Source organism: Prionailurus bengalensis, chromosome B3 (assembly GCF_016509475.1).
Source record: "Prionailurus bengalensis isolate Pbe53 chromosome B3, Fcat_Pben_1.1_paternal_pri, whole genome shotgun sequence".
Lineage (NCBI taxonomy): Eukaryota > Metazoa > Chordata > Mammalia > Carnivora > Felidae > Prionailurus > Prionailurus bengalensis.
This window is the reverse complement of record NC_057355.1, coordinates 111,966,856-111,991,724: the sequence shown is the minus strand read 5'-3', so window position 1 is coordinate 111,991,724 and position 24,869 is coordinate 111,966,856. Positions and strand designations below refer to the sequence as shown.

The 24,869-nt window shown below is 45.4% G+C and overlaps 1 protein-coding gene across 1 annotated transcript in view; it reads right to left on the bottom strand.

Moving 5' to 3' along the window:
• Positions 1-3,952: 3,952 nt before the first annotated feature.
• The window catches only part of FNTB (farnesyltransferase, CAAX box, beta), a 67,177-nt gene continuing 46,260 nt past the window's right edge, over positions 3,953-24,869 (bottom strand). The window contains exons 8-12 of the mRNA XM_043556359.1: positions 20,455-20,584; positions 17,457-17,589; positions 11,799-11,910; positions 10,819-10,933; positions 3,953-5,417 (exon numbers count right to left, since the gene is read on the bottom strand). Coding sequence (XP_043412294.1) covers positions 5,286-5,417; positions 10,819-10,933; positions 11,799-11,910; positions 17,457-17,589; positions 20,455-20,584 — 622 coding nt within the window. The 3' untranslated portion in view covers positions 3,953-5,285. The remainder of the gene's footprint in view (positions 5,418-10,818; positions 10,934-11,798; positions 11,911-17,456; positions 17,590-20,454; positions 20,585-24,869) is intronic.

Genomic DNA, 24,869 nt, shown 5'->3' with positions numbered 1-24,869 from the left:
ACCACACACTCCACCTTCCTTTAGACACCTGGGGGGATGGAAGCTCCTGGGCAGCAGGTCTGGGTTCAGGTTCAGACTCCACTCCTTGATCGCCAGAAACCTTGGGTGATTCACTTAAGCTCTCTGACCTGTTTCGACAGTTGTAAAACGCAGATACTACGGCTGCCTCACCCACCTCATGAGGTTGAGTCAAGGATCAAATGAGGAGAGGCAGTAGACCAGGAGGAACTCTCTTAGGGGTTATTCTTCGGGTGGATGTGGCAAGGGTGATCCGTGCCCTTCAGGCAGCAGGTAAGAACTTTCACGGATAGAGTTTTGTATGTGTTAGGATGCTTTTGGTTGCGAGTCAGAGTAAATCCACCGCAGGTTGGTTCACATAGCTGAAAAACCCAGAAGCAAGACAAACTGCAGGAGAGGGGTGATCAGGGTTCTGGCCATGCTTCTTAGTGAGTCAGGGAGTCTGTGTGTACTGGCTTCTGAGACTGGCTTCCTTGTAGGTAGGAAAATGGTTGTAGGAGTCCCAGGTCACACATTCTACCATCCCTAACGGGAGAGAGGTGCTTTTCCTCTATCATCAAATGTCCTGGGCTTCTCTCCGGTTTTTGTAGGCCACATGCTCTATTCTGCATCAATCAATGAGGCCAGGGCAAGCCCTTTGGTGTAGGCTTCTGTTCTTGCCAAAGAGGGATGGATTAAAATGATCGCCTTAGGCCAATCAGGGCCTGGTCCTGGAGGTCGGAAGGAAATCACATTCACACGAGCCTATTGGCTGCCACAGTTGGGGAGGGGAGGAATGGATGCCAACCGTGTCCACCACAGGTTTCTATCCCAGTAATAATCCACTGTTGTAGACAGCGGTGGTGGTTTGTCTCTCTAGCATCCATTTCCCCGCTTTGACTACAACCCTAATTTGGACTCGGGGCTTCGTTCCTTCCCCATTCTTAGACTGTGTGCTTCTGATGGAGCCCCATTTCCCACTCATGCAAGAAGCATGTGATCAAGACTTAGGTCATTCAGTGCACTTCAATCTGGCCACTGGATTGCTTCTCAGAAAAGCACGTGGCTTGATCAAAGGCAGTGAGACGCAGTGACACTTGCTGGGAAGGAAGACTGGGACAGTGCCAGCTGCTCGTGTCTGCTGAACTTCACCCTCAGAGGATGTACGGTCTGCAGCTGTTGCTGCTGCCATTTGACAGTCACATGGAGAGAGCCTGAGGTTGGAGCTGATACAGAAAGACCGAGGAAGCTGCTAAAGCCATACAGCCAAGCTAATTCCTGGACGTCTCAGTTTAAGAGTCAACACATTTCCTCTTTGTTTTAAGCAAGTCGTAACAATGTCTTAAATCATTCAGTTCTTCCTGTTTCGTGGCAGTGAATGCCCGAGCAGCACACGTGGGTGGCTGGAATATTTGGTACAAACTCTACCAAGCACATTTGCCTTTTGAGACTAGTAGTACATGGACATAGTATTACATTACATCTCAGCCATGAAAGATGTGGAAGAATGCTGAATGAATATGGATGGGATTTGGTCTAGAACACAGGTAGGCACACTACAGCCCATGGGCCAAATCTAGCCCACCACCTGTTTTCATAAAGTTTTACTGGAACACGACCGCACTTTGTCTATGGCTGTTTTGTCCTACCATGGCCGATCAAAGTTGAGTAGTTGTTTGCAAAGCTTAAAATACTTACTATTTACAGAGAAAATTTGCTGCCCCCTGGTGTAGATGGTAGACTAATAAATAAAACATTAGCAAATATTCCCCCCACCCCCAAGTTATTCCTGGGCTCCCAAATGGAAGGAACATTGAGTAGCCCTCCATCATAGACTTCTATCTGTATCATTAACCTCAGGCCTGATTATTAGCATTAAGAAAGAAAACTTTCATTGAACTGGATTTATCCCAGACAGTGAATGACAGACATCGTACACAGTAGTCCTGGCCAAAGAGTGCCTCGGAAGCCTGCAGACATAAAGAACATTTCTTTCCCCACCCCAGACCATTACCCTTCTCTCAGAGTTGGGGTGCTGAAGCTACTGGCGAATTCCTGCAGGAAGCCCAGTGACCTACTTCCATAAGGAGGTTGGATGAATGAAAACCTGGTTGGAAGATGAGACCAGTTCTTCGTTTTATAATGGAATGTCAGCATCGTTATCTGTACATCTACCATCTGAAGCCAATGGATTCCACTGCTGCCAACAATATGGAGCACTCAGAGCTCCACCCTTAATTCTATCAAGCTCCTGACACAAGTACAATAGATGGTTAACATTGATGCAATCGCCAAGGTCACACAAGCAACCACCTTGCCAGGAGTCTCTAACCTCCATCTCTCTGCTAAGTCACCAGGAAGCAACATATCAAGATCTAAGGCTAGTCCTCAACGGAAGGCCATCGTGGAGCTGTTACTTAATATTATGGCATATGCTTTTGTGGGCGGTCTTCATGAGAAGTGGCTTCATCAAGTAGAGTACAGCATTGCCCCCAACACAGTGGCCAGAATCTGACTGATGGCTTCTAACTCAGAAATGATGCTGCGAAGAGAAGGCAGTTTAGGAATATCATTGACTGGTATTGTTATCTCGGGGGCGTCTGCTTATCCAGGAGGCTCCCCTTCTGCTCACACGAGGATCTAGCAGGCCTCCCAACTTACACAGGATTCAATGTGGGTCTGAAATGGGTCCAAGGGGGCAGTTGGGGTCCATCTGGACATCTGTGGTAGTTCTGTATTTCTTTATTGGTGAGGGAGATATTTGGGGTAACCCATCTTGAATGCTACGTAAGTGCCTTCTACTTAAGGATACACATGATAAATCTGTTTATCTGAGAATTTATCTCCAGCACCCACTTTGAATGCTGTAAAAGTCAAGAAATCCTCCAGACCCAACTGGGAGCAGAAAGGGAGTCTCATGGTTATGCCAGTGTAAACCCCCTGAGACAAGAATGCCAGGGCGCCTGGGTGGCTCAGTCGGTTTGGCATCCGACTCTTGATTTTGGCTCAGGTCATGATCTCACGGTTCATGAAATGAACCCCATGTCACGCTCTGTGCTGCCACGCAGAGCCTGCTTGGGTCTCTCTCTCCCTCTCTCTCTGCACCCTCAATAGTGTCCTCTCTCTCTCTCAAATAAAAATTTTTTAAATACCAATAAATGACCCTCTCTCCTCTACCTAGGCAAACTTCACCTAATCCTGGAGCCAGCTCAAACCCTCTCCCCTTGGTATAAAGCCAACTCATACCGAAGCAATCCCTTCTGTCTCTAACCACATCAATTACTACAATTAATCCCCTAATACCTTGAGGCTGCTGGTGTTAGAGGGTTTAGCCTTTTGTTACAGTCATGGGAAGGATGCATTTCAATGTGCTGCTTTGTGGCCCAAACTGTTTTGTTATCTGGGCAAAAAGAGCACGGGGGCAGGAATTATATTCCAAGATGAGGATACCCTCTTCTCGTCCATGGAGGGTCAGGACACAGAGTATCTGCCTTGTTGGCCTCCCTTGAGAGAGAGTCTCTCACCAGATGAGAAGGAAAGCCAGGTGACCACAGGATTCTGGCCCGTTCTCTGACAGTCCCCCCGCCTCTGGTCAGGACAGCCACCTCCACCTGTTGCTGAATTCTTGCCTTTGGACTCAGGAGCACAGTCTCTGCTCAGAATCAGACAGACACACAGACACCATGAGACGTGGCGTACAGAGGGCTGGGACAAAAGTAAACAGAACTGGTTTGGGGAGCTTGGGAGACAGAGCTTCTCCCACTGCTTGTTGGGCCCACGGTGGCATCCACTGGAGCAGCTGTCTGAGGGTGGAACCCAAGTCAGATCCCTGCAAGGTCTGAAATGTCACACACACACGGGAGACTGGCAATCCGCGAGCAATCTTCAGTAACTCCCAACAGTGGACACTCTGAGGGAATGTTCTTGGGACCAGTCACAAATGAGAGACATCAGAGAAAATGTTATTCTTTTATTATTTCAAGGAGGTAATACATAGCCCAATCCGCCAAAGCAATAGGGAATGAGAGGCAGCAGACGGCCAGAGTTTTGAGAAGAGCCTCGTGCCGCACCTCCAGGCTCCTGTCTGCTCGCAGTCCGGGGCTGCGTACATGAAGGCCAGGTCAGCCGCACAGAGTGTGCCGTGACTGTAGCAGCGGACAGATGGCCCAACTCAACGCCCCGCTGACCGAGAAAGGGTTCCCCGTGAGCAGCAGAGGCCCTGCCAGGCTGAGCACGCCGGGCGGCACTCAGCCCTGCCACAGCCGGCTGAGCAGCCAGCCTATCTAGCACTTGATTTTATCTCTGTGAGACTAGAGTGGGCAGGATGTGAATAAATCCTGAGTCAAATTAAGGTGAAAGACTTAGTAGTGTTAATACTCCAGATGAGAGAAGACAACACCGTCTCTGAGGGTGATGGGCTGGGAGTCTGATGGAAGAAAGATGGAAACACGCACAATGGCCACAGGCTGCGGGTGCGGCCTTGAGGACACGAGAAGGGTATTTCACATACATGATGGGGGGCGGGCACTGGGGCTGCTTCCTCGGACACAGAAGTGAACTAGAGGTTCATTTTCCACTCATAATTGGTTTCCTGGGTCTAAGTCACCACCCCTGTGGCTGAAGCGAGTCCCGCCCTGGGGAGAAGTGTGGCTCAGTTCTCCAGTGCGGAGGGGGAGGGACTCACAACTCAAGGAGATCTTTCTCCCCCACCCCCAGCTCCTTTCCCTTGCAAATGACTGAGGTGGAAGGTGAGAGGTAGGGCATCTCCTAGTGAAGTCCCACCATGATTTTTTTCTAGAGAATTCACTGTGATGGGACCAAAGCTCCCCCTCCCCCTCGGCACGGAATAGACTTATTTCCACTCAGGGGAGGGCACCTTCCTGGTGACTTAATGGTGGCGTGCAGGGGGGAATCGCAGCAGTGACTCATAGACACCGTTCATTTCAGTACGACTGTCCGGGCCGGAGAGCTGGCGGCGAGGGACTGGTCCTGCCCAGCATGCACTGTTCCCCAACAATCCTGGCCAGGCCAGAGCCGGGTTTAGATGCCGCACGGGCTGACAGATTTTTGGTTTGACGGAAGTGGAAAGAATTTTTTAAAAACCACGCCACTATTTTCTCCAAACCCAGGACCATCAGTTTTGTTTTGTTTGACAAGAAAAGGACAAAGGACCACAGCTCCCTAGTGGCCAAGGCTTCTGCAGCACGGAATGCAGTATGTATCGAAATGTATAAACCTGGGTCTGACCGGGGAGGTGGGTGAACATAGAGCCAGGGGCCCTGGGTCTTCTAGTCGGTGGCAGTCTCTGCTGGTGCTTCGTCGTCATGTTCCTCAAAGCCTGGGACTGGCTTCTGCAGGAAGTGCATGGTGGCCTGGATCACCTTATCTGGTCCAATATTGTACACAGGGTGAGTGGGCTGCTGCAAAGAGAACAGATGCCGATCAATCACCCCAGTGGTCCTTGCGACCGTGCACAGACTTGAAACCTTTACATGCACTTGTAAGAATTTATCAGAAGAAGGAATCATCAGAGATACACAGGGAGGTTTATCACCCCAGGCCCTGATGTTCAACAACAAGGTATTAGTAAAAGCATTTAATGCTACATGGGATACAAAGGAATATTACACAGCCATTTAAAAACATGCTTTCAAATGTTTAATGGTAAGGGCAAATGCTTATAACGTATCATGTGAGGAAAACAGTATATATAATGTTATCCCAAACTTACTTTTTGAAAATGTGTTTGTAGATGTGATTTATAGGCAGAAATTGGACATATGCCAAAATCGGTCCCGTGATATTTTCTTATACTTTTGTATATATTCTAATTATTAAAACATACATGTCTTTATTTACATTTGTAATCAAGGAAAAGGACCACAACGCTATGATGCAGTAAAAGCATCAGGCCATATTTAAACTCTTTTATAGTAGTCTACTACATCATAGAAATCCAAAAGAAACTTTAGGTCTGAGACAGGGCACAACTGGAGGCCAATATTCAGGACTCATCCACTCTGGGAGAATGAAGGAGGGGACAGAAATGCAGGAGAGGTTTTAAAACTACTTTTAAAATACTATGGGGGCGCCTGGGTGGCTCAGTTGGTTAAGCGTCCGACTTCGGCTCAGGTCGTGATCTCATGGTTCATGAGTTCGAGCCCCATGTCGGGCTCTGTGCTGACAGCTCAGAGCCTGGATCAGGCTTCAGATACTGTGTCTCCCTCTCTCTCTGCCCTTCCCTCATTCACGCTCTGTCTCTCTGTGTCTCTCAAAACTGAATAAACGTTAAAAAAAAAAAAAAAAAGAGAGAATACTATGAGCAACTCTATGCCAAAACCTATAAAAGTACAGATAAACTGAATAATTCTATAGAACAATATAAATTTTCAAAAGAAATTCTTTAAAATTTGTATGAATACATTTTTTTAAAAGTTTTTATTTATTTAGTTTGGTGGGGGGAGGAGCAGAGAGAGAGGGAGAGAGAAAGAATCCCAAGTAGGCTCTGTGCTGTCAGCACAGAGTCCAATGCAGGGCTCAAACTCACAGAACCATGAGATTACGACCTGCGGCAAAATCGAGTCAGACACTTAACCAACTGAGCCGCCCCAACTTGTATGAATAAATTAAATCAGTAATAACAGTTGCTTATTCTGCTCCACCATTCCTCCCCCAAAATATCAGGCAGGCCTGGATGGTTTCTCAAGCAAGTGCTACCAAACCTACAAGAAACATAATCTCTAACTTATATAAACTTTTTCAAAGTCTAAACAAAAGGCAGGGGTGGGGGTGGAGAAGAAGTACCCATCTAATTTTATGAGGCTGTGATATTATCCTGAAATATAAACTGGAAAGAGCAATACAATAAAACAAAAATTCAGATCAGCTTTTCTTATGAATACCATGCAAAAAAAAAAATCCTAAATAAAAATACTAGTCAGGGACACCTGGGTGGCCCAGGTAAAAATACTAGTAAAATACTAGTCAGTCAGTTAAGCATCTGACTCTTGGTTTCAGCTCAGGTCATGATCTCGTGGTTTCGTGGGTTTGAGCCTCGTGTTGGGCTCTGTGTTGGTGGCGCAGAGCCTGCTTGGGATTCTCCCTCCCTCGCTCTCTGTCCCTCCCCCACTCGCACTGTCTCTCAAAAAAAAAAAAAAAAAAATACCAGTCAAAAATGCTAGCAAACTGGGGCACCTGGGGGTCTCGGTTGCATGTGCAACTCATGGTTTTGGCTCAGGTCACGATCTCACAATTTGTGAGTTTGAGCCCTACATCGGGCTCTGCACTAGCAGTGCAGAGCTTGTTTGGGATCCTCTCTCTCCCTTTCTCTCTGCCCCCCCCCCAAATAAATAAACTTAAAAAAAATACTAGCAAACTGAATCCAGCAATGTATTAAACACACACAATCACGTTGTCCTCTGACCATAAGAAGGGCTGATCCTAGGAATGTAATGTTACCATCAGAACATTTATTAACAAAATATAGCACAGTCAAGGAGAAAAACCAGATGTAGAAAAAGCCCTCAGTAAAATTTAATATTAGATTATGATTGGAACAAACAAACAAGAAACAACCTGGCAAACCAGGAAGAGAGGGTTAAGTAACATCCTTAACTTGATAGGAGGTATTTATCAGAACCCTGCAGTAAGGATCCTACGTAATGCTGAAATTATAGACACCTTCCCATTACAACCAGAAGCAAGACAGGAGCGCCCCCCCTATGACCACCTCCAGTCAACACTCTATGGGGGTCTTAGCCAATATCCCAAGGCAGAAAAAGAAATAAAATTCTTAAGAATCAGAAAGAAAAAGGCAAAACTGTCCTTATTTGAAAATAACATCATATGCTAAATAAAAAAAATCCAAGAGATTCTACAAACTATTACAACTATTAAGTTCAGCAAGGTGGCTGCATACAATTAAAATATAAATATCATTTCTGTACATTAGTAACAACCAGTCACAAATATAAAAAAATATTCTGGTCACAATAGACACAAAAAGTATAAATTTCCTAGACATAAGTCTAACAAAAGATGTGTTAGTCTTTTATGGAGAAAATGATGTAAGACCACTAAAGGACATGAAAAATAATCTGAAAGATCGTGTTCACAAATGGAAAGCCTTAATATTGAAATGAAGTCTGTTCTCTCCCATTAATCTTAAATCTAATGCAATTCCCATAAAAATTCCATTATAGTTTTTTTTTTTTTGGTCGAACTCGATAAACTGATCCTAAAATTCATAGGAAAAAGCAAAAAGAAAGAACAGCAAGGCAATTTTGAAGAAAAAGAACAAGGGGATGGGACCTGCCTACCTGCATTTACAATTTGCTTAAGAGAGTACAGACAGGCAAACAGACCAGAGGAACAGAACAGGGTCACCTCATATACAGAAACTCGAGTACGTGACAGACATGTGACACACATCAGTAGGAAAGTTGTAAACTTCCGTAAGTGGTATTGGTCAATTGGTCATCTACATGGAAAAAATATAAAATTATATCCAACCCTCACCACAGACAAAAATCAATTCCAAGAGAATTAAAAATCCAGATGGGAAGAGCAAAACTTTAAATGGTTTGGAAGAAAATATACGTATGACCTCAGTGTAGGGAAAGATTTTTTTTTTCTAATGTTTTATTTTTGAGAGGACACAGCATGAACGGGGGAGGGGCAGAGAGAGAGGGAGACAGAATCGGAAGCAGGCTCCAGGCTCCGAGCTGTCAGCACAGAGCCCAACACAGGGCTCGAACTCACAAACCATGAGATCATGACCTGAAGTTGGATGCTTAATCGACTGAGCAACCAGGTGCCCTGGGAAAGATTTCTTTAAAAAAAATTTTTTTAATGTTTATTCCTTTTTGAGAGACAGAGAGACAGAGCATGAGTGGGGCAGGGGCAGAGAGAGAGGAAAACACAGACTCCAAAGCAGGCTCCAGGCTCTGAGCTGTCAGCACAGAGCCCAACGCGGGGCTCAAACCCATGAACTATGAGGTCATCACCTGAGCTGAAGTCAGATGCTTAACCAACTGAGCCATCCAGGCACCCCCAGGAAAGATTTCTTAAGTACCCCTCCACCCTCAAAAACCAAAAAGGAAGTAAAACTGTTCACTATAAAATTAAAAATCTTCTATTCAACAACCAAGAAACCCACTAAAAGTGAAAAGACAAGTCACGAACTGGAAGAGATTTACTACACACGTCACCGACACAGGATTAGTATTGAGAACACACAGAGAACGCCTTCAAATGTATAAGAAAAGGGCAAACAATTAAAATTACAAATCAGCAAGCAAGCAAGCAGCTGGCAGGCAATTCACAGAAGACATAACACAAATAAATGGTCAACGAACATTTGAGAAGATGCTCAACCTTACTACGAATGAGGGAAATGTAAAAATAAAACCGAGATACCATTTCCCATCTATCAAATGGCAGGGAGGAAAAGTTGGACCACAGAGCAACTCATCTGAGTACTGTGTGAGTGTAGAACAACACAAGCCACATGGGCAGTTGGGGGGGGGGTGGGGTGTTGCCTATGAAGATGAAGGTGTGTGTGCTCTTCAACCCAGCAAGTCTCTCCTAGAGAAACTAACACAAGAATGTGCACTGTGACTCCGTTTGCAATGGCACAAACCGAAACCATCTCAATGTTCGCCAACAGGAGAAGAAAAATCAGTTGGGGTACATTTATACAAGGGAATACCATATAGTTGTTAAAATGTTCAAGTAGAGCCACATACGTGAACGCGGGTAAACCTCAAAAGTGTAACGGTCAGCAAGAACAGCAATGCACAATAAGTGATCCAATAGCTACTGTCCTAAAAGGCATGAAAACATTCTCTGTCTATATTGTTTATGGATACATACATATGTAGTGATAGCACAAAAACTTATCTGCAGGCATGCCAAATGTCAAACTTAGGACAAGGTGATGCTGGGGATGGAAGGAGACTGACAAATGGAAAAGGGGTGCATGGGGGGCGAATATGGAAAAATGTTAAGACTTGAAAAAGCTGAGTGGTTGCAATTCCGATTTTTGTCTGGTTATCAGTGAGGCTGAGCATCTTTTTATCCATACTGGCCATCTGTGTTCCTTCTGTTGGAACTATTCTGTGACAGTCTGCACAGGCCCTGTGATTTGATGGCCGTGGACGGTCTTAGTTGGATTCATGTCACAGGCTCACGCCTAGGCTCAGGGGTGTTTCCCGTGGCCAGGCTGGTCTAGGGCTGGATGTGGGGCTGAACATCCTGCCCGCAAGGGGCTGACAGCTCTGGGAGGCAGCAGACAAAACCAAGTTAAACACACGCTACAAACTGCAACTGAGTGCCACGAGGGGCACAAACAAGGCGCGGTGGTGGAGCACTGTAGGGAGGCCTCCTTCACAGAGGTGGTCTGGGAATCTTCTCTGGAGAGATGGCACGTCACTGTAGGCTCCAGAAGACAGCCAGCCATGCAGCAAGGACTGTGTGGCTGCAGATTCCAGAAACCTACTGCCTCTTAGTACATTTCCTCAATGGAACTATGAATAGAGGTCTGGGTCTGACGCAGGGATAAAGGCACAGAACCTCTGTCTCAGACTGGATGCCCCCACCTGGAACCCTGAGTTTGCCTTAAGATAGTTCCCTCCTGGGTCCCAGGCTCCCTCCGGGGCGGCTGCCAATGGAGGGAGGGTGGGGGCTGCGTGCTCACAGACCTGCCCACAGGAGGCACATGGATAGTTGTGCAGGACACGCGTGGCTGCTCCCCTCTCTTGGTATGCCCCCATCCTGGGGACCCTGTGGAGAAGCGCCATCAAGCCCCCCACCCGGCCTTACCAGAGCATTTTCGGGCACACCCAGGACCACATCGTGCAACATGGCTCCACTGCCGAAGTGCTGGGCTATGGACAGGCCGCTCAGGCAGTAGCAGGTGTGGTAGAAGTCCCGAGACCTACAAAGACAAGGTGGCTCTGAGCAGGGACTCCTCCACTTCCACAAATCCCCCCAGGCACAGCCTCCAACAGGAGACTCAGGCCTGGAGCACACCCCCACATCCCAGGCCCAGGTCAAGCCGTGGCATTTCCGAGCCCCACTCTTCAGCCCTGCACCCTTGTAGTCTTGTAGACTTGTAGTCGGTCCCCCCAGGGTCTCCTCCAGCTGTCTTCCAGAAAGGACTCTCCAGGGTAGTGCTGGTGCTAAATTAATGTATTTCTCAAAAAAAAAAAAAATCCTACCAAAATGCCTAGAAATGAGCCAAATTCTCCCTGACAAACTGCTAGGGACTAGCCTTCAGCTGGGCCTTCCCCTGGATGCTGACAGTCACAGGGTGTGTGCTGGCCCAGTAGCAAAGGGAACAGGACTTATCTGATTTCCCTTTTCTTTTTACTGTGGCGCCTCAAGGTATTTAATCTATGCTGCAATAGTTGTGATTATAATTTCTGTTTATGACACTCAAGGGTTTTAAAGTCCTATATCCTGTTCTATTTAAATCAGTTTCGTTTAAAAAAAAAAAAAAAGGCAAGAAAAGCCACCAACCTGGCAATCTGTGTACCTACCCAGAGAGGGGGCTGCATGGAAGCTGGGGCAAAAGATGGGCACTGGGGGGTGCCAGGATGGCACTGGAAGGGGTGCTCCCACTGGGAGGCTTCTTCCCACAACACACTAGCACCAAGCAGCTGGATGGAAAGGGAGCCCCCTCCCCCCTACCCCCAGGCTTTTAAAGGTCAGTGGCTGTCACCCTCTGGTTCTGGGGAGGCTTGAGTGGCACACCATCTCTCCCCTCCCTGCCCCTCCCTCTCCCAAGAGAAGGCACTCACTTGCCAGGCTTATCCAGAAGCCCCCCGGCGGGGCACTGGCAGCACATAAGAATGTACTCCTGCAGGGCTTGCTGATGAAACATCCAGTGGCTCATGCTGAGGGCAGGGTCGCCTGCAGAAAGGCATAGCGTCAGGGCATGCCCGGTGGGCATCCAGCACGGTATGAATAACGTCTTTGTATTTTATTACCCACTGGGGACAGTTAAGGTTTCCCTCTATTATTCCTGGACTAATTTTGAAAATTACATTCTTGGGACACTTGATATCTTCACCCATGTCCCATGATATGTCCCTTCTCCCGACCTTTGACTTGAGTCAAAGAGCAGCAGTGCAGAACAATACCTTGGGGTATACGCCCTTACCGTGAATGCCTGTCCTAAACCACATCACGGACAGGCGTGGGCCAGCTGGCTATCTCTGCCTTCCAGATCCACCCTCTCACTGCTCCTGACTCAGTCCACAACTCCCTCCTCTGGGCCTCTTAAGACATTTCCTCTAGCACATCCCTGACTCTAACTGGCTAAGAGAACTCTCAACAGGGGTGATGTCTGTTCCTTCTACTTTTCTAAACCTCAACTTAATGTATCTCCAAAGGGCATCCTCCAACTCCTCTCTTGGCCTCAAAAACTGTTCCTAAGAAGGATTACTAGGAACCGCCAGGATTTCTGCATCATGTAATAGGGTAGGGCACCTGAGTGGATCAGTTAAGTGTCTGACTCTAGATTTCGGCTCAGATCATGATCTCACAGCTTGTGAGTTCAAGCCCTGAGTCGGGCTCTACACTAACAGCAGGGAGCCTGCTTAGGATTCTCTCCCTCTCCCTTTCTACCCCTCCCCTGCTTGTGCTTTCTCTCAAAATAAGTAAATAAACTTAAAAAAAATATGGCAGCAGGAGCAGAAAATGGCAGTTCTGGTAATAATGCTCATGTATGAACAAGCAACTGGCCTTCTTCATTCTGAAGCTGAATCAGTATGGTCGGAGAATTCCGTGGGCCGCATAGTTATCAAATGCAGATGACAGAGACTGCCAACAGATGGATGCTTCCAGAAGCATTTACGTGGGAATTTTTTTTTTTTTTAAATATACACATGCATTAAGTCCTTGGTCAATTTTATACTTGGATACTCGGGCTACTACAAAGATAGCAAGTAATCTGTAAATAGCAATTAAAAGCTAATTTTTCCTTCTTCCAGTCTGTTTCTGTGCATTTTTCTATATAGTTATTATAATTTTATATTTTGCATTCTCCATTTAACACTATAGGCATACATTTTTCTATGCTGTTACCATACTGTTGATTTTTCCTTTGTAATTTCTTCTTTAAAGAAGCAAATTTAATAGCTACTGGGATTCGAGGGGGGTAATGATGAAAATTCTACAATTGATTATGGTCATGGCTGCACAACTCTGATTACACTAAACACCACTGAGTTGTATATTTTAAGTGAGTGAATTGTATGGTATGTAAATTCTATCTCAAGAAAGCTGTTACTTTTTCTTTAAAAAGCAAATTTACTAAACTTTAGGATCACTGCATTAAACATCTGTACAAAATAAATAAAATAAAATAAAATAAAAAATGACGGGTGCTGCTTGTACACCACAATCGGCCTTTTAGTCCTTTATACCTCTCCCTTCAATTACAAATCCCCATTATGATGTCATTTTGCTTTTCAAAGATTCCTTTTATCTAAGAAATCAAAAGTTTTCCCAAACAGTAACTGACCGGTTCAGCCACATGCAGCTCAATTTCACAGGTGGACAAATCCAGGCGTGGAGTATGTCCCAAGGAACACACAAGCAACGAGTAACCATCAATCTAAACCCAAACTCACGGGCCTGCTGCTTTCTTACTGCTCCACAGAAACCAAATAACTCACTAATTTAGTCAGCATTGAATATTTTTAAGATCTTAGTAATTCGTTCTTCGGGGCGCCTGGGTGGCTCAGTCGGTTGAGCGTCCGACTTCAGCTCAGGTCATGATCTCGCTGTCCGTGAGTTCAAGCCCCGCGTCGGGCTCTGTGCTGACAGCTCAGACCCTGGAGCCTGTTTCAGATTCTGTGTCTCCCTCTCTCTCTGACCCTCCCCCATTCATGCTCTGTCTCTCTCTGTCTCAAAAATAAACAAACATTAAAAAAAATTAAAAAAAATAATTCGTTCTTCTACTCAACTGCTGTCTTCTATACACATAAGGCAGCCACCTCCATGGAACCACTAACGGCCACTTGCTCAGTAAGGTCGTGTGTCGGTCCTTTGTTATCTCTTTAGCCAGCAACGTGATCATCACCTTTACAAAATCTATTTGGTCATTTACTAAGATAAAAGCAGTAATGCACGTGGTTAACAACAGCAACAGAAAAGGCAGAGTGTAGTACAGAAGGAAAAACAATTCAACACGTATGTCTCCCTCCCTTCATCTCCCACCCTCCTCCCAAAGGTGCCCATTGCTAAAGGGGTTTTGCTCGCTTCCAGGAAAAGCTGTGGAGAGGTCGGTCCGTGTGCACAGAGACCACTCTAGGCCTGGCCCTTTACACTTTATGTTGTGTCCTGGAGAGTTTTCCAATATTAGCTCATTGCATCTAACCACGGGATGGGGAGATCATAATTTATTCAACTATTAAACTTTTAATGAGCATTTGGTTGTTTGCCATTAAAACTCCACTTCAACACACATCCTTTGCTAATATCTCTGCAGGTAAATTCCCGAAAGTTTACTTGCTGGGTTTAAGTAATTTAGACAAATCTCCAAACTACCCTCCAAAAAAAACCGATACAGCTATTTACACCCACACTGACAGTTCAAAAGTGCCTGTTTTTCCACACTCTCCCCAACATCGGGTACCGCGTTTTCTCCTCTCTGCCAACGTGACAGTAAAAACGACCAGTGTCCCACTGATTCTATTCACATTTCTTTCACTGCCATCTTTTCGTTTCATGCATGCCGCCTGTGCTGGTTAGAAGCAAGGCTCTGACGGAGGCGTAGGTGGCGATCGGGCATTATAAGGCAAGTTGCTCACCCTTGCTGGTCTTTGTTTCCTCATCTGTAAGATGAGGATAACAACAGCACCTATCAAAGCATTGCTCAGAGGATCAAATGAGAAAACACCTGTGGAGGACTCCGTTCAGTCCCTGGCTGAGGCTGAACACTTGGCAAGCCTCAGCGGCCGGGAGGAGCGGTGGTCGTAGAGGGGGTAACACAAGTAGTAGCTCTTTCCTACCCGTCCGGAATCTGCCCGTTCAGATCCTCTGCCTGGTTTTCAGTGGGGCTGTTCATCTGTTTCTTAGTGATTTAGGAGCCTCTCAACTTAAAGAAATTTAGCCCTTTGTCATTTGTCACAAATAATTTGTCCTACCTTGCTACTTGTTTTGTTTATAGAATTTCTCTTCTTTTAGAAGAGAATTTTATTTTTCTTTTTCTTTATGCAAATTAATTGTAGAAAATCAGAAAATACACATAAAAAAAGAAAGAAAACAAATATTGCGTGTCGCTTCACAGTCCAGGTGCCTTCTCGTAATTTTTTGGAGTCAACTCTTCGCTAAAAATGGAATTATATACAGACTGCTTTGAAACCTTTGATCACAGTGTATTACGAAAATCTTCGCACACATCGTCTCCTTGCGACTCCCAACGTCAGTATTCTGCCCACCACTCAAGACACTGCCCTTCCCTTCCCACTGCTGCTGAGAAGTGGGTGAGCTTCAAGCCCAACACAGGCCTTCTCCTGGGCCCTGACAAAAGCTGCAGGGTCCACGATTCACAGGCAGCGCTTTCCACAGGCAAAGCTCTGAATGTCATTTCCTCCAGGACCTGTGCTACAATAAACAGAATGTCAATTGGGGCCCCTCTGAAGATGCTGGCAGGGAGCACTCTTCTCACAGCTCTCCTGGATTTTCCTGGCATCTCATCCCTGCCAGGGACAGGTTTGGGAAAGGCTGACCATTTTACCAAGGGCTTGACCTCACTAGTTTCAAATAAAGAAATCACTAAAACCCTAAGTTATTTTTGCTTTGAAAACACTGAAGTTTCAGGGAATTCTTGACCTCCCAATCATAGTGGTCAAGCCAGAGACCGTGCAGGCTCCAGAGTCAGGGGGATGATCTATCCTAACGCCCTGAGACCCTAAGCCCAGGGGGCCCAAGGCAAGGAACCTCAGGACAGACCGACACCGGCAGAATGGGAAGCCAAGGGGGCGCCTGGGTGGCTCAGTTGGTTAAGGATCTGACTTTGGTTCAGGCTCAGGACATGATCTCACGGTTCATGGGTTCAGGCCCTCATCGGGCTCTCTGCTATTAGTGCAGAGCCTGCTTCGTATCCTCTGTCTCCCTCTCTCTCTGCCCCTCTCCCACTCGTGCTCTCTCATAAATAAAATAAACATTAAAAAAAAAAAAGAAAGAATGGGGGGCACCTGGGTGGCTCGTTCCATTAAGTGTCTGGCTTTAGCTTGGGTCATGATCTCACAGCTCATGAGTTCGAGCCCTGCATTGGGCTCTGTGCTGACAGCTCAGAGCCTGGAGCCTGCTTTGGGTTCTATGTCTCCCTCTCTCTCTGTTCCTCCCCTGCTCCCACTGTCTCTCTCTCTCAGAAATAAAGATTGCAATGTCTCTCTCTTTCTCCCAAAAATAAAGATTAAAAAAAAAAATAAATTAAAAAAAGAAAGAAAGAATGGGAAGACAGGGCCGAGACTGCGTTTACTTCAATTCAGCATCCAAAGTGGCCACAACTCAGATGAAACAAAGAGACTAAAGAAAGGTGCTCAGAAAGAACAGCCAAAGAAGGAAGAAAAGCATGGGTCAGGGGGCCAGACAATAGGAAAGAATCTCATCTTCCACATTTGAGCAATTAATTACCCAATTATTAAGGCCAAAGAAAACCTTCCCTCTGGGCCAAGGGGTCTCACTCCAAGAACACATCAGCACCCAGCGGGACAGCCATGACTTCCCCTCCCCCCACCAGTTTCCTCAGAGACACGCTGCTCTCACATAAAATAAATAAGAAAGATGGTTCAGGAGTCAGCGGGCGACCTGAGATTTCAAATGATCAAATAAAGGAAGGCTCCCCGAAGTTGTGCTTGCTGTCTAACTGCTTTGGTTTTGCCTTCCGATCTGCGACTCCAGAGAAACGAACCCAGGTCTCTCCACTCCAGTCGTATGGGTGGAACAGACTTTCATTTAGGATTCTTCAACGAATTTAAAATACAACAGTGCTGACAGCAGCAACTACAAAGCCAGTCAGACCTGGTGGATCTTTTCTCCTGGGGTTCTGCCTCTCTGCCCCTTTGTGCCATCGCCTTCTCAGTCACTGTTGTGACCGCGACGCACACAGTGTGGGTTTTCAGTTCCGATATGACCGATACGGGACGCTGCATTGGAAACTGTGGCTTCACACCCGGCTGAGGTGGCAGTCACCCTGGGGCCCGGACACGCACCTACCTCCTCCTAGCCACAGACAGTTTGCAGCAGCAACTGTGACTCAACTAAACCACTGGAATTAAAGCCTAGTCTGCATGTGCGTGCAGGAGACATGGCGGGGGGGGAGGGGGGCGGTTCACACAGGGCACTCAAAATCCAGGACAGACAGACAAACACTCTGGCTTCCTGACTTGGGCTAGCAGCCGGGGGAAGTCACCCAGCCCCTGCCAGCAGCTCCCCGGGCTCACCTTGAGCATGCAGTGCGCGGTGCAGCAGGGGCAGCAGCCCCGCCTGCCAGAAGGAGTAGCAGCCGTCCACCAGCTTGTTGCAGCGGCCCTGAAATCCACCTTCGAACCGCATCTGCCGGCTTGTCACCCATTGCTGAGAATGAGACAGAGAAGGGAAAGGTGGGTGTAGGCCAAGTTCCCATCTCTGGGCTTCTTGGCACTGGAATTCTAGTCCTGGGGCTGTTCCTTCCTTCCCCTCACTGCCGCGGATGCGGACTGGACCATCTAAGCTGGACTCTTGGCAGGGCAGCCAGTACTGATCTCTGCTTCGTGCCCAATGGACAACTAATCACCTTTTCCCGGGTTTCAAATGGGTTCTGAGGCTGACAGAATAAAGACATCAAGTTGGCCTATAAGGAGACCTGCAAGTGTCTCTCAATAAACAAGGCTTAACGAGGAAGTTGAAGGCAAGTGGCTCATTTCTAACCACTTTCCCTTCTCAGGGAAGTTTATTAAAAGCAGATAAATGGAATTGTGTGCTGTGTCTCAGTGGATGATCTCAAACTGTTCCTGACTTTGACTTGGCACCTGAAGAAATTCATCCAAGGTTTCTTAGCAAGTTACTTGCAGGACCAGAAGCAGAAGCCATTATCCCAACCGCCAAGGACGGCTCTGTCAGCTCTAGCCTCTCTGCGTCTCCAGGGAAACCTGGTTGGCTAACAGAAGACAATCTTTTACTCTGAACTTGTAAGATGGTTCTTGATGTCACTCAGCGGTCACACATGATGCTGCTGCCCATCCCTGCTTATCTCCAAGTTTTCTAAACACACTCTGCTACCAAGATCAAGATAGCCAGGGGTTTCGTCCTCCAGAAACGAGCAGAACCGACTGGCTGAGCAGATAATGACATCTCCATTTCCCTCCCAGGCAGTTCCAGACACCAGCCACGGGCTTTCACAATGGAAAGGTGCAGAGTAGGATGTCTCCCCCTCCCCCCACCCCTAGGTTCTTACTTGACTGAGTTCCTGAAAGGAGCTATGGAGGACCCTTTTTGGAAGGGGGGAGGGGATGTCTTTAAGTTACCAAGTGTGGAGTTTAGATTATATCCCTGTTCAAGGCCATACTCACCCATAAGAGTCAGATCTCAAATTCTTAGAAGTAAGACATAAAAAAAACTACACTGCAGGTGTAGGCACTAATAAATCACCAGTCTTAAATGAGCCAGTGCTTTAGGGATGATGTCATTTAATGAAAGCGGTGAAGCATCACTCAAGAAAAGAGAAAACAGGTACTACAGTGGGGAGTCCATTCTTCATTTTCACTTACACCACAGTCTAAGGTGTTCTTTTTAAATATTTTTTTAAATTTATTTATTTATTTATTTATTTATTTATTTATTTATTTATTTATTTTTGAGAGAGAGAGAGACACACAGCACAAGTAGGGGAGGGTCAGAGGAAGACACAGAATCCAAAGCAGGCTCCAGGCTCTGAGCTGTCAGCACACAGAGCCTGATGCGGGGCTCGAATCCATGAGCAGTGAGATCATGACCTGAGCCAAAGTCAGACGCTCAACCGACTGAGCCACCCAGGTGCCCCAAAGGTTTTTGGTTTTTGTTTTTTTGCCCAGACTAAGGGTTTTTAAGCTGGACTACATAGTTTTTTCCAGTGTCTAAGCCCATGGGTTTACTCTGTTTCCTTCGGCCATATGAATTCATAAAATCCTTCAGATATGGGTCCTAGTTCTCTCAAAGCAAAAGGAGGGGACGGAGTGGTTTGGGTAAGAAGGACACTGGCATTTATTGAGCACCTACTATATGTTATCTCCTTTAACCTTCAGAGTCCAGAGTTCTAACCCCTCCTTTAACCTTCAAAGAACTGTTATCTCTACCTTACAGAGGACAAAGGAAATTGAAGTTAAAACGGACAAATTTCCTAAGGTCGCGTGGAAGTGGGAGAGACAAGGCTCAAATCTAGAGTGTTGCCATTGTAACCGAGCCTTCTGCTAGTTATATTCCTTATTTCTTCCCAGGAAATGGGGCTTTTCAATTTCATGCCTTATTGGTAATCAGACTCTTAAATGTCTAGCTGGCCATTTCAGCATGAACCTTCAAGGAAAGTGTGCTATAGGAGGCATCCTGTGGGTGAGGACAAAATACTACTGGTAGTATATCCGTAGAGTCTAACAGAAACTTTCTTGGAAGCTCATGATGGATCTCATGACAGTTCCTATGATGAGCAGCTGACATCTGAGCTTGGGGAGAGGAGATGAATGTCCATTGCAGCTGGTTTGCTTTGAGGTCATGGTTGGGAGTAAATGCTTCCCAAAAGACGTCTTGGTGGCACTGCATGCGTGTATGTTTGTACACTAGGCCTCTGATGATAATTTAAGAATAATCTAGTGAATCAGAATGCAGTCAGCTTTCCTTCTCGATATCTATCAGGAGCTTAAAGTCCAGACATAAATGCCTAAGGCTACCTGCTCGATGCAACCACTGTGCTCTGCCCAGCTCATTTGAATGTAGTTACTAAATGTTCACATATTGCAGCCGGTAATAACAGCTTGGCTTCAAAAGGCCTGAGAGCACCTCTCATGACTTTTTCTCTTAGCAGATTCCTTCTAAGATACATGATGACCTCCAAATTTAAGAGACTGAAGCTACAGTCTCGGAAGCAGGAGGCAGGTACTCTGCCTCATTGCAGATGTTTGAGGGACTCAGGAAGACTGTGGAGCTGGCCTAATATACTATAGAAAGTTCAGAGCAGGAAAGATGGAAAGGCAGGAAGAAAGGACCCAAGACCCAGGCAGACGCCCACTCCTCCCACTTTCTCCGACCAGTGCTGAGCGCCCCAGCAATTACGTTGAAAAGCTTCATTACGGGTCATTCAGTTCGTGGGCTCAGAGCAGGAACTCTGTTGGTCCTTCCCACAGCCAAACAGTCCCAAAGCACTGTGAGTCTGACCAGTCACATCACCAGCAGCCTGGGGCCTGAGAAGAAGAGGAGTCAACAGACACTTACCAATAGGCTCTTCAAGTTCAAGGAGCGTTCCTTTTTGAGGATGACCAGTGCGGCCAGGCCGCAGAAAGTGTAGCCGCCATGCGCTTCCATCCCTGGAACCCCACCAATTCCACCTTCCCAATTCTGACACCTGGGAGGAGATGGAGAAGAGCAGGTTGAGTGGTAGGTGTCAACCCATGAGTGGCCGGGTAGAGTGGGTGGGCACAAGTGCAGAACCACCCAGGTTGGCAAAGAATGAGTTTGTTCAGATAATGACATGAACCATCACAACTATGAATGGAAAGATGCCAGCTAATTAACTTTTGGAAATGCCTTTTCCTCCAAAAAAAAAAGGGGGGGGGGGGGACTCAGAGAAACAGTCTACTTATGCACAGTACCTCAAATCTTTTAGGAAAAAAGTAATAAAATCATACATACAGTATGACAACCACAGGTTAGAATAAAAATGAAAAATAATTGCTATTTAGGGCAGGTCTATTGCTGGTATTTTTTCTCTTTATTCTTCCGTATTTTCAAAAGCTTGCTATAATAAACATATAAAACTTTATTACTATCGAAGTAAACTTATTTTTTAAATCATAACCTCCTATATATTCAAATTACTCATTTACTATTATAACAATTATTCCTTTGGGGGTTAGACTATATATTAATAGTGTATTCTCTAGTCATAAAAACACGCCTCATCTTGCGACCAGCAATATAGGGTCATTTTTAGGAATTCATCCTAGGAAATAAGTTAAAATGTGTTCAAAGATAAGATTATAATATAACAGTGAAATATTAGAAACAACTCAGGAACTCAACAGTAAGGGACTGGTTATATAAATTATGGCCTATCTGTACTATGGAAAACTACACATTTAAAATGATGCTATGGGGGCGCCTGGGTGGCTCGGTTGGTTAAGCGTCCTACTTTGGCTCAGGTCATGATCTCACGGTTCATGGGTTCGAGCCCCACATCAGGCTCTGTGCTGACAGTTCAGAGCCTGGAGCCTGCTTCGGATTCTACGTCTCCCTCTCTCTCTCTGCCCCTCCCATGCTCGCACTCTGTCTCTGTCTCAAAAATAAATAAAAAACACTAAAGTAAAATAAAATGAAATAAAATAATGCTACGAAGGATATTTAAAGATGTTCCCAATCAAAAAAAGTTACAAAATGGTAAGGTACTGTATAATTTTCCCGGAATTCTAGAAAGACATACACCAAAAGAGTGGTTGATGGTGGATTACAAGTGGCTTAGATTTTCTTCTTTTTGCTCATCTTTAATAAATATGCTTTTCTGTGTAATAAAGACATTTTTTCTTAGTATATATTCATATGACAGTGTAGGACTTTACTTCTGATAACCTCCGAATATGTACACACTCTACAGGCGTGTCTGCCTCACAATCCCAACCGCGGTATAGGTGCACAGGTGGATGGGCACATGATCCGAGAGCCGGCAGAACCTCCGGATGGCAGAGAAAACAAGCAATGATACCGCCTGTCTTTCAGGCACCTCTCCCTGGAGGCCTTGCATCTTGGGAACTCACAGGCCTTTTTCAGAGCAGTCCGCAGGCCCAGGGACATCACAGAGCAGGGCGCCAAGTCAAAAACTGGCTACCACCCCCTGTACAGATTCTTTAGCACCTCCATCCCATGACCCTGCTGCTGCCTAAGTGTCGAGTTTTCCTTCCAACACATTTGGCTATGTGGAGCAGAGGAAGAGTCAAGTTTGAAAAGTCTGATGGGCACCTCTTAACATTTTCCTTTTTCTTAACTTTTCTGAACTTACCTTTAAAAATTTTTTTTTTGAATAAAAAAAAACCAAACAGATAGTGTTAACAAGTAAATAATGAAAAGTAAATCTCCTGCCCAAGCTGGCTTCCTAGTCCCTCTCACCAGCAGTGACCACTGTCAGTTTGTCTCCTCCTCTCTCTCTCTCCCTCTCCACACACACACACGCACACACACACACGCACACATGCACACACGCACACACGCACGATTTACGTTCCGCTTTCCCTCCCTTTTATACGTGGGAGCAATTTTAATAATTGTAAATTAGTAATTTTAGTAAAATTCTTTGGGAATGTCTTCTAGCTAACCCTAACAGACTGAGCATAAGCCCAATAAAATGAAAAGAATTTAAAAAGGGATAAACCCACAAGGGTAAAGAGCATAGGAGAAGATATGAATACAGACAGGAAATAACAAAATTTCGAAAGCCAGAAAAGGGGAAAGATAAGAACTAACGGACTTAACAGATTAGAGAAACCTAAACCAGCCCGGGGATAGGAGGCAACAGAAAGCAAGACGACATGCTCCAGTGCAAGGCCCAGGAACTAGAGGCCCCACGATGCCTCAAGAAGTGGGATGAGTTGGAAACAAGTTAATTGGTTGCAAATGTATATAGGAATCAATGAGACCTCTGGGTATGCAGCAGAGGACAGGAAGTTTCAGGAGTTTAATCAAGAGGATCTGAACTCCAGGATGTCCAGCACAGCAGAGCAGGAAGGAGGCACCACACTGAGCAGGGGATTAAGTGAGAATCTATAATCTGAGCACAAACACCCCCTACCCCTTTTCCTCCTACTAGTTTACAAAGCTGGCTGCCAACCTCATACCCCAACCAGAAATCCGGAAGATCCTTCTCAAGGGAAGCTGATAAGCCCAAGAGAAAAACCCAATGGGGTGAAAGGCTGAACCTAGCCTACTCTGGCACGTGTAGCTCCCCATCAGCTTTTTAGCCCTTGGCTTCCAAATATGAATATGAGACATTTCAACAAAGTCTCTAATATGGAAGAGAGAGACCCAAACAGATGAACAAAAATACGTTGGAGAAATAACGTAGGGAACAGAAGGAAACTTTTTAAAATTGTATCTTTAGATAAAATATTATATGAAATAAAAACACTTTAAGAATAAAATGTGCCTGAAACAAGAACAGGAAAGTATGTAAAAAAGAAGTATTCCTTTTATAAACGAGGCTAAAATAAGCTCTGGAAATTTTAAAATAGAATGGCAGAAATAAAAACTCAACAGAAGGATTAGAAAATAAAAGGTAAGGGACTCTCCCAGAAAGTACAGTAAGAAAGATTAAGGGTTAAAAAATAGGCAAAAAATTGTGAAAAATTAGAAGACTAATCCTACTGCTAGGAGGTTATAAAATGGGCAAACACTGAAAATAGAGGGAAAGAAATTATCAAAGAAATCATATAGTATAATAAAGATTCTGGAACTAAAGTATTTGCAATTCCAGATTGAAGATACATACTGAGTACCCAAAAAATGAAGAAAAAAAAAATCTGTATCATGGTTCATCAGCCTGAAGTTTCCAAACTTCAAGAATACAGATTCCAACAACTTCTAGGGAGGGGGATAAGGTGGGAAAGAGTAAAAGAGAAACAAAACCAAAACATACAACGGATTGGGAACACAATGGCACTGGGAGGCAATAAAGCACAGTGGTTACCATAACAGATTTTGGTCACCTAAATTTCTTGTAATTCAGCTTAATATCAAATTCAATATCCCGCCATTTGACATTTAAGGAAACCATGACATGGAGAAGTGAAATAATTTGTCCAAGGCACAAAGCTAGTAAATCACGAGACTGGGATTCAAACCCAGAGTTTTCTCCTCCTGCAAATAACAGCTACATGCTCTGGACACAATACACAGAAACAATTCCTGAGGGCTCAGCAGACTGACAAAAGGCAGGCAGATTCTGGTGGGGATTTAAAAATTGGAGCAGACAACAGCAAGCAGGCAATCTCTTCCCTCCCCTCCCCTCCCCTATTTTTTTCTTCCCAGTTTGCCCTGAGGATGGCTGTGGGCCCCAGTGGTGGCAGCAGCAGGTCAGAGGGGTCAGTGGAAGGCAGCCGAAACGAATGGAAAGCCCACCATTTTTCTGATAAGAAGAACCAGGCTGAAAGAAACTAAGGAGGAGTACCAGAAAGAGCCAGAGAAGGAAAACTCCTAATTCCATGTTTAAACTTCAGTGAAGTTTCTACATGACTCCCAATCACACAGGTGCTGGGCAAAATGAGGGCAGCTTCTGACCCAAGAACTGATCAAAGAGCTGAACCACAGCCCAGTGCAGGGCTGTGACAATTCACAGTTTGCATCTAACCAAGTTGATTGCCTGCTTAAATAAAAACAACACTTCACAGTTTGCATCTAACCAAGTTGATTGCCTGCTTAAATAAAAACAACACTCTTTAGAGCAATCTAACAGAATCCAGTCTCTATAATGTAACATCATAATGTCCAAAACACAACCCTAAAATTACTTGACATATGCATAATCAGGGAAATGGGACATGCCAACTCCAAGATACCCAGATGCTGAAATTACCACACAAGAATTTTAAAGCGGATGTTATAACTATATATTTACCTCAGGGAAGTAGGAAAAAAATATATATACT